The following is an 18,718-nucleotide window of genomic DNA, read 5'->3' on the forward strand; positions in this document are numbered from 1 at the left end:
CTATAATTTTCCTTGAAAAATCTTTGTAACGTATTGGCACAGTTATATTACCTATCCTGAAATCATCTAAAATTCATCCACAGCAAAATGCATGAAGAAAATCCATGGTCATGTATTAATTGTTACAGCAATGAAAACAATGAATAACCTTCTCTTTGTATCACATTAGCAAGGCAGTTCTGCTTTAAGTTGGAACTGATATAAGAATTTAAGATAATCATAAGTCTTTTGGGGGTGAACCATGACATGATGGGGATTCACATGCCTGAAGGCATCCTATATGGTTGGGTCCAATGCTTCCCTTATCCACATATTCCTTGGACAGATGGCTGCTGCCGTGGATAGGGAGTGCCGCATTCTCTGTCAGAGGAAGCCTTAGCAGGAAAAAGTTACTGGATTCAACCCTATGTTTAAAAAAAAATAAAAAGGGCTAGGTTCCCCAACACACTAATTTAATTGGGGAGGGGAATTTAAACAATAGGACAGCAGCACATCATTATTTTTGATGCAAAGACTTTGATGGGAGTTAAAATGTTAATGTGCAACATATGGGTCAAGGGATAAGCATACACGTTACTTTTCACCATCCGGGTTTCATCTTACAGCTGATTATATGGATCCCAACTACAGTCAGTATTTTCTTTTTAAGACCAGGGGTGGGAAAACTAAAAGCAAAGAAATCCCCCAACAGCCACCCGAATGAAGTTAGTTTAGTTCAATACAGCTCAAATTAGAGCAATAAATTGCTATTTCTGGATTGAATTAGCAAAAACAAGCACCTAATCATTTTACAGCAAAGGTCAATTCGCTAATTACGTTCTGTTTATATAAACATTGCCTATAACTTCATTTGCAGAGGTAATTCAAGTGAAACAATAATTACAGAGGTGTATTTGATAAAATATGGTATCAGCTTACTAACAAGCATTTGCACAGGCAGGGCTCTGGGTTTTCATCTATGAGCGGAAATCTGCCTCACATACAGTGTGAAAAGCCTATGTGTACACGGAGAATTCTGCCCCATAGATCAGAATGGGGAGCCCCTATAAAATATGCTCTTGATCTGATGTATAGAATCCAGTACAGAGTTATGTGCAAAAAATGCAAATACTGGAGCGAAGATTATTATTCTGATCCATGTACACAGTACATCCTGCCACCTGGTTTTATTTTATGTGAAATGGGCATTCGTTACATATGTGGATGCTATCTTATATTTTATGACATCTGAGCACACCAGAGCTTAGAAGATAAGCAGGGTTGGCCATCGTTAGTACTTCGATGTGAGACCACCAAGGAAGACCAGGGTTGCTATGCAGAGGCAGACAATGGCAAACCACCTCTTATCTCTTGCCTTGACAATTATATAACAACAACAACAACAACAACATTCAATTTATATACCACCCTTCTAGACAACTTAACGCCCACTCAGAGCGGTTTTCAAAGTATGCTATTATTATCCCCACAACAAAACATCCTGTGAGGTGGGTGGGGCTGAGAGAGCTCATAGAAGCTGTGACTGACCCAAGGTCACCTAGCCGGCTTCAAGTGGAGGAGTGGGGAATCAAACCCGGCTCTCCAGATTAGAGTCCCGTGTTCTTAACCACTACACAAAACTGGCTCAACTGCGCTCTTAACCACTACATCAAACTCAACTTGATTATCATCAAGTTGCCACCGGAAACTAGGAACACTGTGATAAACAAAAGGATATATTTACTATCTTGATATAAAACTATCTAGACTTAAGGAACATTACAAAACGTATAGAATATGCCTAAAATGTATAGATGTATGCACATCATATCATTATTGTAATTGTGGAACTCACTGCTACAAGACATGCCTACAAACAGAGACTTGGAATGACTGCAAAGTCGTGTCTAACAAGCCAATCTCCACCATCAGAAACTCCATTAATGTTGTTTTCAGCGGGCAAGTGAGCTAACACACATAAAAGTCTTCTTGGTAAATTGAGTGACAAAACTGATACTGATTTTAATGGCACAGGCCTGTAACCAATGCAATTTTCACAGCTTCCTCTATAAATGACCCAGTGCTGGCCATTCTTGGAGAGCACAGTTAGTGCCAGATAGGCTATGATCTTATGCCAACTTGATTAGTTCAAGGCAAGGCTTGCTAAAGAGGGAGAATTTCCAGGTAAGTATTTAGGAAAACATTTGTCTAGCCTGCTATGTTGTGCAAGTTTATGCTGATTTCAGATCTGTTTCCATGGAGACTGAAACAAAAACTGGCCACCAGCTGAGTCAGCTTCTACTGTTGGCTTCCAGTTTTCGTAGTGTCATCTGTTTCCTTAGAAACTGATGCGAAAATGATTAAAAAATAAGGCGCAGTGATTATTTCTTAGAGGTATGCAGAACATATCTTTCAGCTGGACCCGAGGCAGCTCTGATTTAAGTGAGAGTGATTTTGCAAAGGCCTTGAATGGCAGCAAGACAAAACCTTTCTTTCTACCCACCATGGGACATCCGTCGGCAGCCAGCAGGCAGTAGCGGCTGAAATGGACAGCTCTCACTTTCCGCTTCTGGCTACGTGCCGCCTGCCTGAGCTCCACAATGGTTGGTTTTGCAAACAAGTTATAGAGTGCAGACCCGTTTGACTCCTAAGGACAGGAGTGTTTCAAATAAGAATTTTATATTTGGATGTAGCAATATTCAAAGAACAAGCTGACTAACAAGCTCCCACCCGCAGTAGCCTGAGCACCCCCGGAAACTACCTCAGCCAATGACACGCTTCATTTCATAATGCACTCTCCTTTGATAAAAGTTCTTTCTAATCCAGCTGTTAGCTGATTGAATTGCCTGGCAAGCACCATTTAAATAACATATACATATGTTTGGATTAGGCGTTAATTGTTATTTAAATTTTAACCTACATTCTGCTACGCCGTGCCCCACTCCCCTGAACAGTAAGAAGTTTAAGGGTTCGCCCCTTACCTGAGTTGGTTCCCTTTAACATGACAGAGTACTAGAGACTTATGGCATTATTGTACTATTTGCCTTGTATACTAATACACAGGTAGAACACAGGTGGAGGCACAGATGCACTCCTACAGGGCAGCAGCTCTGCCATTCCGCATCATATCCCAAGAGAGATCCCGCACCCCGCAAGGTTCTTAAACCAACCCACAGCCGTCTGTCTGCTTTCTCTCTGCCTTCCAGCACCCAGAAACTGTGCTTTCTTTTTAAAACAGTCATACATCTGTTCTTTCCCTCCAGCTAGGTGGAAAAGCTCACTCTTCCAAGCCTTGATGAGCACTTGAACAAAATTGTTTCGTAACACTGAAGACTCATGGAGGGGAGGAGACATATACAGTCCTTAAAGCACATTACCATTCCCTTTGTTATACAGGACCAGGGCTTTTTTTCAGGGGGAATGTGGGGGAACAGAGGTCCGGAACCTCTTGAAAGTGGTCACATGGCTGGTGGCCCCGCCCCCTGATCTCCAGACAGAGGGGAGTTGAGATTGCCCTCCGCGCCGCCGAGCGGCGCGGAGGGCAATCTCAGCTCCCCTCTGTCTGGAGATCAGGGGGCGGGGCCACCAGCCATGTGACCATTTTCTCTGAGGGCAACCCACTGAGTTCCACCACCTCTTTCCCCAGAAAAAAGCCCTGTACAGGACAGACTAATCAGCAGCCCATAAGAATGTTTATTTATTTACTTCATTAATAGCCTGCCTTTCTCCTACGATTGAAAGTGGATTACACAGTCAGTCTAAGACAATGCAGTCAAATAGCATAAGCCATCCAACATATAATGCGATGGGACTTGGACTACAAAAATGAGAACAACGCAAAATAAAGTGACAGAGCAAAACATGGACCTGCAAAAGTAGAAAACAGTACAGCAAGGGGAAGATAATATATACAATAAACAAGTGAAGGCTTCTATTGACTTCCCCATGCTCCCTTCAATAGTTTTCCCCAAAGGATTAATCTCAACCAGTAAATTTCAGGATAGTTACTTTTTGAAGACTGAAAACAATCAAGAATCCAATTACATACGCATGCTCACATCTCTTGCCATTCTTGTTTGGAACAGTTTTGTACTCAAAGGCCCTCTACCATCTCTGTATCAAAAAGCCAGTTCCCAAAGCCCTATCACACTCAACTATGACAAAAACATTGAGAAACAAGAACTGAATCCATGTAATACTTTTTTATTAGGACCATGATGGGGCTAAACAATAGGAGCAACTGGAATCATCGCCGTCAAATAACAGGTTTAGCTTCCATCACAAATGGTGCCTTGGAGTGCTGTTGTTACTTGTTGCATGGTAGCCAATTACTCTGATAGAGAAAGGCACACTAGTGCACTGGGAGACACTGTTGTCGTGATGACAGCCCTCGCATTGTGAGAGCCCTCTGCTATGCGTGCAAAGAGCACAACACATGTGTTTGGAGCCGGCTTTGGAGCACAGCTTGGTATAGTGTGCTGTTATTTAATACTGGGAATTTTTCACAGCTTTAATGATTCATTGTTGTCCTTATAAGTGGCATAAATGGACTTGTGGAGACCTCGGAGAGCAAAGTATGATAATTAATGGTGAAAGGTTGGCGTTCAAAAATATCCCCCCTCTCAGACCTTCGAAGTATTCCTGGTCTAACCACATGGATTTTAAGGTCAGGAGGGACCACTGAAATAATCTCTTCTGATGTGTTGCGTAACATTCACAAATTTAATTTCCTCTAGTTATTATTGTATCAAGTCCACTTAATGATAGTTCTCCACAAAATATATTATTTTTAAAGTACAGGCCTAGTACTTAAAATGATTTGGACTGGTTGACAAGGAGCATCTACTCACCCACTCTGACAGTCCTAAGTACTTGAGAGCCATAGTTTATGCAAAGGAAGTTAACAGCCCAGGCTTACACCTATTTGCTTAATAGTAATTCCATCTGAGTTCTGTTTAGCTTAAAGTTAAGTATGTTTAGGATAACAGGCGGAAGCAGGGGAATAGATTCCTCTTGAATATGAAACTAACTGCTGCTGGGCTGGGGGGGGGGTGGAGCTGGGGGGGGAATAAATGTTTGAATACTGATTCACATAATATTCCTGATGAACACAACACCAGCATGTCAGAGAGAAAGATTACTGCACAGGTTACTGCAAAGGCACTCCCCCCCACCCCCGGCAAATGTGAATGTTAAACCCTTTTACAAAATGTTGGGTTTCTTTGTAGCAGGGATGCCAAGCTTCTCACTACAGCAGGAGACTTCTTGGCATTGCGATGCCTGCAGCACCTGCAAGAGGAAAGGAGGGATGGAGTGGAACATGCATACTAATGCACCAGCATCATTTCTGGTAAAAACCAGAAATGACATTGTGGGCTCTCTAGAATTTGCAAAACTTCTGGGGTAAAACCATAGAGTTTTTAAAAAATAAATCCTAGAACAGGTAATGATGTCACTTCCAGTTCTTACTGGAAGTGACATCAGTGTGCTGGTGTGCCACAATTTCTTTCAGGGCTGCAACCTGGTAACTCTAATTTGGTGCATAGTTCATATTTTGTAATAAACCTCAGACCTAATTACCATTTATAACACAAAGTAAAAAAATCGAATTGCTGAAATCTTGGAAGACGTGCTATTTACATTTATTTTTAAAATCTATGCTACTACATTTATATTGTTTCATAAAATCTAGCTTCAGCGTAACTTGGGTGACATGGTTTTTGATTGTCTACCCTCTATCATTTACAGCAAGAGCCCCATAAAATAACAATGGGTAGCAGAGAATGTATGGCCACATCGGTGTCAGCAGGCATGGTCAAGCTGCTACTGAAGAGTTCAACATGGATAATGCCTAGTATGGATACTGTGAAGGACTGCCTCCTCCCCACTCCACCAGTTAAGATATGCCTCATAAGCCCTGCTCTCTGTGCTTCAGCCTTCAGAGATGAGGTGGGTGGCAACAGAGACAGGGCTTTTTCACTGGTGGCACCTCAGTTATGAAATACCTTTCCCTTAAGGCTTGCCTTGTGCATACGCTTTCTTTTCGGTGCCTGGCTAAATTATTTTTGTTGTCCCAGGTTTTTAATTAAGAGGTATTGATCTTTAAACACTAGTTTAGTCAGGAAACTGTTCTTTTAAACTACCAATGTCTGTTTTTATGCTTTTATACAGGACTAGGTTTTCAATGCTGGATTTCAATGACTATTTTTTAATGTTTTCTTTTTATTATTATTTTTATTTTGTCATGCAGGTTCCTGGAAAGGAGGCATCTATTTTGTTCTAAATAAATGAATACTGTGGCCTGATCTGCATGTTTATTGATGCAATGAAAAGCCAGCTTCCCATTGGTCTGGTTCCCCTATGCTCTAGTCTTATCTGGAGACAGGGATAGGGGAACACGATATAATTCTTTCTCAGAGCACAGCAACCCCTCCTTGGCAAATGGCAGCCAAATATGAAAGGAACCATATCATCTGGCCCACTCATATGGTTCCTCTTTGGACTCACAGCTGTGAGAGGCAGGACAATGGAAAATGGTCCCTTTCTTCCAATGACTCTTGACTGAAAGAGCAACCACTCAACTCAGTGAATTTTGGAAGCCAGCTGGGTCCAGCCGGAAGTTACCTGTTGCACAATGATCGTGTCATCTTGCCATCCCAGAACCGGAAGACTCATTTCCAGCACTACATATTATATGCATGATTATGACATCTGACTTCTGGAATCCTTTATCTAACTCTGAACTGGGATCGTGGTGTGAAGACTGTTAAACCCACACAGTGGAGTCAGATACAGAGCAGGCGGATGTTTGCACAAAAATCCAAAAAGAAAAAAAATCAAAATGTTAAACTACTGGGGGAGGGGGAGACCGAGATCTTGCATTACGACATCATGAGATCTTGGCTGCCATTTTGAAGAAACGAAAGGGAGGAGGAACCACCCCCTAAGCCAGGTGGGAGTGCATTGGGGGGGAGCTACCCTGCCCCTCATCTGCTGGGCAAGTAGGAAAAGCAGAAGCCTCTGCCACCACTACCGCCCATACCACCACATAAGCTGCTCAGGCAGAGGGGGTGGTATTGAAGGTAGGGAACAGGAAAGAGCCAGAGCTGCTGTAATGTGAGCCTGGCAAGGGGAGGGGGGTAATGCTGCAGGCAGCCAAACTGACTGGAGAACGGACAGCTTGGAGGGTGAAGGGGAAGATGGATACCTCCCGTGAGTCTTGAAGGTCCCCTGTTTGTATCTGTTACAAATGCTAAGAGTTTCTAAGCAGCTAGGCTCGCACCTAGATATTACTGAGGATGTACGGCTGCCACCAATCTGCATTACTGCAGTAACGTTCAGTAAAGTAAGTTGTGGCCTTATTCTAAGCGCTCCCTTGTATGATTCCAAATTAACTGGCTGCCATTTTTGAGGTGAAGAAACAGGAAAGATTCTCACAAGGCTGAATATACTGCACTCCATTCTTCTGTATTTCACAGAACTACAGTCCATACACAGTCCTGGTAACAGACTTGCATCTAGCTGCATGGGATTAAGTTCATTGCTTCGTGTGCCTAAATACAAGACGTAATACAGTATTTTTTAAATCTGTGGTGTGATTCCAGTAGGGAATGAACTACTGAAAAGCTTACTTAAGCCCAGGTAGGGTTAAAAGAAACTGAGGTGTGCTAATCACATATGTTGCTCTTTTTCTTTTCTTTTTTTAAAAAAAGACATCTTGTGCAAAAGATAGCTGCAAGTACACAAAAAGATACACAAATATGTGTGCTGTCAAAGCAAAGCAAGGTGAAAAGAGAAACACTGGAAACGGATGGATAAAACAGCAGCTGGAGAAACAGGTAATAAGGATTAAATAGAGTTATATTGAATCTTTTAAAACATACTGCCTGTTGGCATGCAGTAATAAAACCTATACATGGTCTACTTGCCTTGTTAAAAGTACAGCTTGGCTAATAGTAACTGAGAGCATTCTCCAGTGTCTCACTATCATATACAGCAGTGTAGAAACGAGTCAGTTGCCTGCATTTTTTCAGCATGCCTCCTGTTTTCAATTATTTTTCAGCATTCCTTTCAGAGAAGTCACCTAGTTTTTTACATTGCCCTCTCTTGTTCTTGCCATCAGTTGACTTTACTTCCCCTCTGTGACATCATAATCCAGTCAAAGTCTAGGAAAGACATTTTTCTACCATTGTGTTTTAAAGACATGCATAGGAAGCAGGTAAACAATATGTGCAATGGGGGAATTTGCATGTGGTACGGCAATGTTGTCTTTCTTCATATATGGCAGTCTGCATGGGTACTAACATTTAGAACAAACCAAAAAGAACTACATCAATCCAGGGCTATTTTTTTTAATTTACAGTGGTACTTACTGGTATTGAGGGTGCTCTCCCTAGTCCTGAAGGGGGAATTGGTGGATATTGGCACAAACCTGTATATAAGTACTGGCACTTTTTGTTTCCAGGAAAAAAAAAGAACTACATCAGTCCATTTGAAAAGCAAGAAAAACATCCAAACGTGTGTGGGAAATGGATTTGTTTAAATTCACCCAGTGTGTTTCATGAAATGTTACCTTCCATGGTCAGATAAGCAGAAATCTCATTTACAATGTTAGAAAATACCCTTGATAACGAGCAGTGTTTCAAACACATTGGGTGAAGTTAAAAAAAAATCCCTCACATTTCAAAGAATCTTTGAATGTTTTCCTCCTGCTTGGGAGAGGGTAGTAATGTTCATAACTGACCAAGGAAGCTTCGACTGTCAAAAGCTCATACCCTGGAAATCCATTTATCTATATCATTATCACTGAATTTAGTTCTACTAACAATTACATTTCTTAAATAAATCTTTTTTTCCCTTAACAGCTTTCCCTTCTCAGATAACTTGTAATTAATGGGATATTATATGTTTAGGAGGAAAAATCAAGCACATTGTGGCCACATTCAGACTCGTAACCGACACAAATATGGCATGTTTGCCTGAAAACACATGGAATTAAATTGGAGTCTGTTTCCTTTGCATGAACTTGGATTCATGATGTTTTAATATGAGATAGATGTGCAGTAATTTTTGTTCTATGCCCATCATTATCTCTCCTCGTTTGCCATGACTTGCAAAGTTTCCTTCCTTCATGTCTAAGTCACACAGACACCCTATTTTACCATACACACATGCGCATGTGCGCGCGCACAGACACACATGAAAACCCAAGCCCTGCTTGAGTTCATGATATACGATTATCAGTATTATGAGTCCTATAAGCAAGGCCACAGCTTCTCTGATGCCTCTGATCCTTTTGATTTGTGCCCTGCCACAGCTTTAAAAGGAAAGATGGGGATTAAATTAGAGACTAATAGTTCACAGACATCAGAGGGGAAGGCTCCTCTCTCTCTAGTGACTGGATAAGATTAGTAAATCATTTACAAGCCAGCGTAAGCAGCTGTTGACTGCTGGGCAGAAAGAGACGTAGCTTCTCAGTCACATCTAGTACTTAAAAGGTAAAGAAATGGCTATGAACTGTTGCTCAAAGTAAAAAGGCCAAAATTAATTTAAATGCACAGGTGAAGTGATCCTCCTTAGTCTAGATGATTTTCACCGGTTCATAAATGAATCATTTACATTCATCAGCTTGTCTTAACTGAGGCAATTCTTTTCTACGTTACCTGCTCTGTATGCATGTATCTGTGTGCATTTGCGTGTGCATACTTACAAGCGGAGAATCCACAAGGACTTAGGAGGGCCATCTCATTTCTCCTCCTATTTCTTTCCATTCCCTGAAAGCCCCCATAGCCTCTCCTCTTTTCCTGCTTTCTTCTCTTCTTTGCACCCACCAGCCAACCTACCTTTATCCTCTTCCTCCATCTTCAGTTTTCCCTCCTTCTCTCCTCCTGGCACAGCCTCTACCCAGGAAAACTGCCAGGCCCAGTTGCACAGTGGGAAACCTGCAAGGACTAGCAGGAGAGAACTCTACTTCCCCCCCACCCCCCCGTATCTCCTTCTTCACACAATTTCCTCTTTGCCTTTTCTGGCAACCTCCATATTCTCACCTTTCCCTGCTTGCTTCTCTTTTTCCCACTCACCAAGCAAACAACCTTTAATCTGCCTCCCATAGTCAGCTATACTTATTTTTTATTTACTTCATTTATACACCACCTTTCTCCACGATGGGAACCAAAGTACCTGACATGATTATCCTGTTCTCAATTTTATCCTCACAACAACCCTGTGAAGAACATTAGGTTGAGATTGGTCACATGGTCACCCAGTGTAATAAAAATGGAAAAATTTAAAGAACTGGAGATGAAAGTAATATTGAAATGGTATAGGACTCCCTCCCGATTATCCTATATGATCAAGGGAATGAAATCGGAATGTTGGCATTGTAATAGAATAAAAGGCTACTATGCTCATTTGTGGTGGGAATGCGCTAAAGTAACAGTCTTCTGGCAAATGATATTGGGAAAGGTAAAGGAGCTTTGCGATGCTGAGATAAATTTAAATGGGGAGATCCTATTTATGGGCATCTGGGGGAATAATAAAGTACAGGAAAACAGACAGTACTTGTTAAAAGCCATCATTATAGCTGCCCATGCTGTAATAGCGTATGGATGGAAAGATGCCTCTAAATGGACTTCGGAAAGATGGAATTGGTATTTATATGAATGGATCCAATCAGACACTTTATCGATACTAAAACAAGATAAGACATGGGAAAATAAGACGTTAATGATAAGGAAGAAATGGTCTAGATATATAAGATGGATAAGAGGAGGAGAGACCAACCAAATTATATTAATGAAACTCCAAAGAGTGTGCTCATGGTTAAAGATATAAAGCAGATGATTCTTATGGTCGTTCCTCCTGGGGGGATGGGGAAAACAAGTTTGTATCGGATGTATGGATTGTTAAATTTATTCTATATGTATATGTACATGAAGTATAGATTGTACGTGGAGGCAATATAAGGCATACATCAGTACAATTAAAAAAAAAAAAAACCATGGTCACCCAGTGAGCTTCCATGAGAGAGTGGCAATTTCAACGCTAACCACTACACCACACTGGCTGCTGGTGAACAACAGCAAGCAGCCAGGCCTGGGAGAGTCATGCAAATTGTATGGAACCAAGTTGCCAGTGGTTGCTGCCAGGCCTGGCCTCAATGAGTACTTTTTCAAAGGCCAAAATAGCCCTGGAAAGGGCCCAGCACCCTCCCTCTACCTTTTACTGACATAAACCAAGGCTGGCGAGACTGTTGTGGTCACCCAGCAGTGGTCACTGAAAGGACATTCATTTCTTAAAGCTACATGCACTGCTTCTGTTATCGGGGAGGGGGGGATAACTCCCTCATTTTAAAAGATTTCAGATTTATCTGCAAACTTGGGACTTTTTCTGATTTGAAGAAAAATTTGTCTTGTCTGTTTCTAATTCCAATCTCTGGTTTTAAACATACTCGGATTTGGGCCACATTAAGAATTGGATATATTGATAAAAACTTTGAACCAACACTGTTTTATCTTGTGAGCTATAGAGAATGGTAAGAAAGCTTTACTGGGCTATGAAAATGAACAATGAAGTTATGATAAATTGTGACTACGTTGTGAAATGCAAGGTAAATTGTATGAAATATTTAGTATATGGTTGATTGTGAGCTGATGAGTATATGAGGTCTAATAGCATCATTTAAAACACAAATGACTTACTGGCAGCCCAGTCCAGATTTACTCTTTACACCTAAACATATGAAAATACGAAGCCGACTTATACCAAGCCCAACTGCTTGTCCATCTATCCTAGTACTAGTTGGTGCTACTTTGTCAGGCAGTCAGAACTAAAGCATCGGGGTGGGGTACAGTTTACCAGGGCTCAGATCTCTCTAAAGTAGTAGCCGAGCAGTTAAATATGGATTTGCCGTTTAAGAGACAGGAAGACCTGTCCTTCTCTATGTGACGTGCTCTCTCGAGCACTACCTATCCAAGAGTTCCTTGTGCAAAGGTGGGAGGAGCAAAGCACAAAATAATCCAGGATACAGCCAGCAGCTACAATAAAGCAAGAATGGTTACACCACCTATCTATTTTGGCTACTGAGTGTGAACTTGCAAGAGAAATTGACCTTGGCGAGTTAATTAAGGATTTTGCAATGAAAAAGCCCATTACAAAACTGAACTGGCATATTTACAAAAGGTTTGTAGCTACACTGATTCATTAAAATGTTTTTTAAAAATCAAATCATTGGTTGGAAAAGACCTTCGGACTAACCAAAACATAACAAAATGATCAGCAAGTTTTGCAGGATTCTTCTTCAGGTGGGTGGTTTCGGTACATAGTAGAAAAGCCCCAGTATGAGTCATGGTGTGATTTCAGAAAGGTAGACAATTCCGGAATGAAAATAGAAACTTTTCTTTCACTAATCATAATGCAGTAGTTGTTATGTTTGGGAGGTAATCATAGTATGTGTGTAGGAAGGGGCTCATGTTACAAGTTTATTCAATGCATATAGCTCTGCCACTGAGCTAACATGCCACTGTCCTCCTTGGCTCCTAGTATCTTAACAAATTTGACCCAAGACACTAAAAAATATTCACCCATAATTTCAGTCGTATGCAAAAGAAAACATATTCTCAAGTTGTAAGAGAAAGAGATGGTCTTCACTTTATGTATAAGTGTGTGTGATTTGCAATGCTGAAATCCTTAGTGGCAGATGGCATTCATTTTATAATGAAATTCCACAGGCAGGCCAGTTTCAGAAGCAAAAATCTTCTGGTTCATACCTGAAGAAATAGCCCCCAAGAAATCAGAAGTTGGCTGTCACAGGTTCAGGAAAAGTTGTGAGTCGATGGCATGCAGTATGAACAATGCTAATACAATTCATAACGTGTCTGGCTTCTTCCTGCATGACATACTAATGTTTAGAGTGGTATCTCACGCATCTTGCACTCAGCTTTCTCAAGCCAACAGTGTGAGCTGTCAGCTGGAGTACATTGGGTAGATAGATTCTCAGATGCTTTAATTCGCTTTGAAACAACCACCAGGGAGCTCTGACGCTCGAAAGCTCATACCTTGGAAATATAGTTGGTCTTTAAGGTACTACTGGACCCGAATCTTGCTCAAGAACCAACAGAGACTCATAAAACCTATACAAGCATGTCTCAACTCTTAGTAAATGCATGTCCAGCATATGTTTGGTCTATAAATCAAACACTACCCAAGCATGCTACCTTTGCAACTATATAATGGGAATTCTGATATACTTGATCAGAGAATATAGGAACCATGAGTAGATGATGTAAGATTATTCATTTTCCTTTCTGGTCATACTTGCATCACTTTAAAATATAATCAACTAAAAATATAAAATGCATAACGACAAATTGCAAGAGCTGCAACCACCACCAATCCACAGCCAGCATCATCATACTCTTTCAAAGGTTCACTGAAAGAGCAGAGTTTTACATTGCCTCCTAAAACCAAACAGACAGGTCCTATGGATTCCAGTAGGGAGCCTGTCCTAAAGAGCCAGAGTCACAGCAGAAAAAGCATTCATTCCCACTAAGAGATTTACAACAAGCATTTTTGGGACTACAGTACCCACCAAATGAAGTGAAGAAACAAATCAACAGGGCCAGACTAGTACCCAGAAACAGCCTACTCCAGGACAAACCTAAAGGAACTAACAACAGAACACCACTGGTTGTCACCTATAGCTCCCAGCTCAAACCCATCCAACGTATCATCAGTGAGCTACAACCCATCCTGGAAAATGATACCTCTCTCTCAGAAGCCCTGGGTGGAAGACCTTTCCTTGCCTACAGACAGCCCCCCAATCTTAAACGACTTCTCACTTACAATCATGAATCGGCCAGCAGAATCACCAGCACAGATACCAGGCCCTGCAACAGACCCAGATGCCAGCTCTGCCCCTATATCTACCCAGGGAATACAATTACAGGACCCAATGGCATCAACTACACTGTCTCTGGCTCTTACAGCTGCTCATCCTCCAATCTGATATATGCCCTCATGTGCCAACAATGTCCTTCTGCTCTGTACATTGGACAAACCAGCCAACCTCTACGCAAAAGAATAAATGGACACAAATCTGACATTAGATATGGAAACGTCCAGAAACCAGTGGGAGAACACTTCAATCTACCAGGACATTCCATCAAAGACTTAAAGGTCACTGTAGTTCAACAGAAACCTTTCAAAAACAAAATCCAATGGGAGGCTGCTGAACTGGAATTCATATGCAAATTTGACTCTGTCAAGCTGGGACTGAATAGGGACTATGAATGGTTATCACATTACCACAGGTAACAGATTTCCTTTACAGAGGTGGGGTCTGGGGGAGCTCAGTGGCACCTGGTGTGGGCTTTCGGGAACCACAGATCTCTTTGTCAGATGCATCTGGCAGGGAGAGCTGTGGTTGTCGAAGGCCCATACTACATTGGAATTGGATGGTCTAGCTGTTTGGCTGCTACAAACTAACAGGGCAAACTCCTTTGAAGCCAACTGATACACACACCAAAAGGAGATGTTTACATATACTAGCAAAGGAATGTTTTGATTGCTCCCTCCCCCTCCCCCCCTAATTGCCGCCTCTCTTCTCTCTCCTGCTCTTCTGTATTTGGCCAGTATCTGTATCAGGCATCTGACGAAGAGAACTTGATTCTCGAAAGCTTATGCTACAATAAAATTGGTTAGTCTTAAAGGTGCTACTGGACTCTTTTTGATTTTATTCCCACTAAGGAAGCCCTCACCTGTTGGACAAAGGCTGCCACCCAAAGAAGCAAATGTGAGAACCAAACTAAATGGTACTTTTGTTACAAGTTCACCATGAAGCCAAATCCTGTGCCCCACAGCCACACAGCAGCTGCAGGGATGGCGAGGTCAATCGGGCTTGGAAATGCCACTGCAGGAGGAAGGAAGACTCCTGCCTTGACATTTACCCATTTCTGCTGTTCCACATGGAGCACTCTGTGCACACGGAACAGCAGAAACAGGAAATCTCCCCCCACTGTTTTCACACAGGAAAACAGCTGGGGGGGGCAGGAGTGCTCTCTGGCCCTGTGGCAGCATTCCAAGCTCGTTTGGGCTCTCCTTTTTTTTGTTTAAAAAAAGAACCCATTCTTTACAGCTGCTGTATGGAACACAAGTTGGCTCCATGGCAATCTAGTAAAAAATGGTAATTTTAATTTGGCTCTGAGGACCTAAGCTTGCATGTGGGTGCATCACACCCACAAAATGTAAACAATACGAGATAGAAATTCCATTTTGAGTTAATTTATATCTCACATCACACAAATACCATGTAGGATATTCAGCCACCGCATGCAAAGAACCCTCTCATTAAAGACTGTTACCGTTTTCTCCGCTTTTAAAGGTCTTCTATATTGTAAAGGCATTCCTTCCATAAAGATACCACACACAGCTGGAAAGCCCAATTAGTCAAATAGCACACAAGCTGTCCTGCCATCCTTGACCTTTTATATGTCCAGGGTAACCTTTCTTGAGATGACATTAAAGAAGGATGTCATTATATATGAATGAACTGGGTCAAGAAAACTAATGGATAGTGAAATTATAATACTGTAGATCCACGACAGTAATGCAGACTTAGCTTTGCATAGAGATCTTTTCTGTAGTCTTTATGAATTCTGCTAATGGAGGCTGAAAATGTATTATTTATTGCAACACCATCTCTTACAGACTCTCAGCAGAGAACTCCCCTGTGTTTACAGCCTCACTGCATCTAAAAACTCGTAAATGTGGCAGAGATGCGAGACTGTATTTAAAATGCAGACGCAGTGTTCTTTCGTCACGAGTAGCGTTTTTTTCTTTCCTTTTCACTCAAACAATCCCTGCTCGATCACTTCTAATATATTTTCATTCATTGCTTTGCGTTGTGATTCTCAACAGCAAATGGATAAACAGAAGCTGCTGTGATGACATACCTCCATGTTGTATTTTTCCTCTGTCCTCCTCAAGGGATCAACAACCTGCCAGCAAATCAAGATGCAAAGATCTATCAGCAGCATCCCGCCAACTATCACCAACAACTTCTGGTCCTTAATGATCTAGAGAGAGAGGAAAGAAAAAAAAAACAGAGCATAGGCAAGCAATCCCATTCAAATCTAAGATTTCTGTGAACCTTAAGTGCTATAAATAAAGCCAGGTACCGCCACTAACAAGGCTTTTTAATTATGCACAGAAAAGATCTCTGTGATAATGGAAGACAGGAACTGGTCAACTGCCAAACTACATTTGCTTTGTTTCCTTGTTTTCTTGCACTGTGTGATGATCACAGACATATCTAAATCATCTCAAACAAAGACAATGGAACAGACAGCGCACTCTCACGCACTCACACTTCAGGTCCTTTTTGTTCTTTGGTACATTCTGAAATAATTCACTACAGCTTTCAGCAGAAGCTACAGTTACAGCAGGAGTTATTTTCAAACTTCTAACAAAATGACATTTCCAATGCAAAAGAAGGAATCAGGCAGTCCCCTTCACAACCTGCCCCCAATTATTTCAATATGCACTGAACACGCAGGGGCAAAAGCTCTCGTTTTGTGCCAGGTTTTTGCTACATCATGAGAACTTGTTGTCCGTGATACAGGAGTCCTCTGCAGCATGCACAAGGCTGAGACCTTGGCTTTGTGTTTGGGTGCCCAGAAGGTCAAAGGCACACTGAATTTCTCACACACTGCCTCATGACATTCTAAGAAAGCACAAACAGTGGGGTTGTTGGTGGGATGTCAGGGGAATGGAGATTGTAGCAGTCAAGGCAGGAGAAATCCAAACCAAAAAGCTGAAGAGGCAGCAAAGCTGGATTTGCGCAGGGAAAAAAAATACACTATGAACCTTAGGGCCAGCAAAGCCTTTTGGTCACCAATTTGCCAGTGAAAACAGAGGAAGCGGATGAAGTAGGCTCCATTATGGCACTGAGGAGAACGGTGCACAAGTAGTAGCAATAACAACAACAACAACATTTGATTTACATACTGTCCTTCAGGACAACTTAACACCCACTCAGAGCAGTTTACAAAGTATGTTATTACTAGGAACAAAGCCCATTGTGGGAAAAAATACAACAGGCTCTAGAAAGGGGAGAGCGGGCAGGCAGGCATTTCCTTCTCCTCCTCCGTCACTGATCCCGGCTGGTGAAGGAGGGGGGTGGGCATTGTAATCTGCTCCACACCTGATCTCAGCAACATGAAGGGGTGGTCAGTTTTGCTACCTGCTGCACGTCTGATACAGGTCAGGTAAAGGGGGGCAGGCATTGCAACTGTTCCCAGCAGGGTGAAGGGGGCGGGCATTGCCATCTGCTCTGCTCTTGATCCCACCTGGAAGAAGCGAAGTGGGCACTGACACCTGCTCCACTCCTAATACCAGCTGGGTTAAGGCGGAGGGGTGCATTGCCACATGCTCCGCTCCTAATACTAGCTGGGTTAAGGCAGGGGTGGGCATTGCCACCTGCTCCACTCCTGATCCCAGCTGGCTTAATGGTGGGGGCATTGCCACCTGTTCTGCTCCTAATACCACTTGGGTTAAGGTGGGAGTGGGCACTGCCACCTCCTCTGCTCCTAATACCACCTGGGTTATGGGGGGGGGCACTGGCACCTGCTCTGCTCTTGAGCCCAGCTGGCTGAAGTGGAGGTGGGCATTGCCACCTGCTCCGCTCCTAATATCACCTGGCTTAAGGAGGGGTCAGCTCCCAATACCTGCTGGTTTAAGGCAGGGGTGGGCATTGCCACCTGTTATGCTCCTAATATCTGCTGTGTTAAGGCGGAGGATGGGCATTGCCATCTGTTCCACTTCTAATACCAGTTAGGTTAAGGCAGGGCGGGCGGGCATTGCCACCTGCTCCGCTCCTAATACCAGTTGGGTTAAGGTGGGGGGCGGGAATTACCACCTGCTCCGCTCCTAATACCAGCTGGCTGAAGGAGGAGGGCATTGCCACCTGCTCCACTCCTAATAGCTGCGTTAAGGCAGACAGTGAGCATTGCCACCTGCTCCGCTTCTGATCCCAGCTGGCTGAAGGGGGGCGGGCATTGCCACTTGCTCCACTCCTAATACCAGCTGGGTTAAGGCGGGGGTGGGCATTTCCACCTGCTCCACTCCTAATACCAGCTGGCTGAAGGAGGCGAGCATTGCCACCTGCTCCGGTACTAATACTAGCTGGGTTAAAGTGGTGGTGGACATTGCCGCCTGCTCTGCTCCTGTTCCCTGCCTGGGCTTCCCACCATGGCATGTTTTCTGGAGTGATATGGTGAGTTACCTAGGCTTTCCTCTGGTGGTGCACCAGGGTATAAAGTGAGTTGTCTGAAACACGCTTACTCAATTATATAGTAAGATTATTCCCACAACAATCAGCCTGTGAGGTGGGTGGGGCTGAGAGAGCTCCAAGAAGCTGTGACTGACCCAAGGTCACCCAGCTGGCTTCAAATGCAGGAGACGGGAATCAAACTTGGTTCTTCAGATTAGAGTCCTGAGCTCTTAACCACTACACCAAACTGCCATAAAGGAAGGGCATGAAGCAAGTATAAATTATTCTTTGTGAAATTATGTACAGGGATAAAACAAGTGATGCTAGACTTTTGCCATCAGAATTCCAGATGTGTTAGAGTCATGAGGACAGGTAAATATGTATTTGGGCTAGGGCACCGAAGAACTGTACAGGGGTGTATGTGTAACTCTTCCTCCCTACAACATTTTCCCAATCACGAAAGGCCGCTTT

At 42.7% G+C, this 18,718-nt stretch overlaps 1 protein-coding gene across 1 annotated transcript in view; it reads right to left on the reverse strand.

Moving 5' to 3' along the window:
- GABBR2 (gamma-aminobutyric acid type B receptor subunit 2) overlaps window positions 1-18,718 on the reverse strand; it is a 434,622-nt gene that overhangs the window by 95,204 nt on the left and 320,700 nt on the right. The window contains exon 13 of the mRNA XM_054985745.1: window positions 15,930-16,052. Coding sequence (XP_054841720.1) covers window positions 15,930-16,052 — 123 coding nt within the window. The remainder of the gene's footprint in view (window positions 1-15,929; window positions 16,053-18,718) is intronic.

This window comes from Eublepharis macularius, chromosome 7, assembly GCF_028583425.1.
Source record: "Eublepharis macularius isolate TG4126 chromosome 7, MPM_Emac_v1.0, whole genome shotgun sequence".
Classification (NCBI taxonomy): domain Eukaryota; kingdom Metazoa; phylum Chordata; class Lepidosauria; order Squamata; family Eublepharidae; genus Eublepharis; species Eublepharis macularius.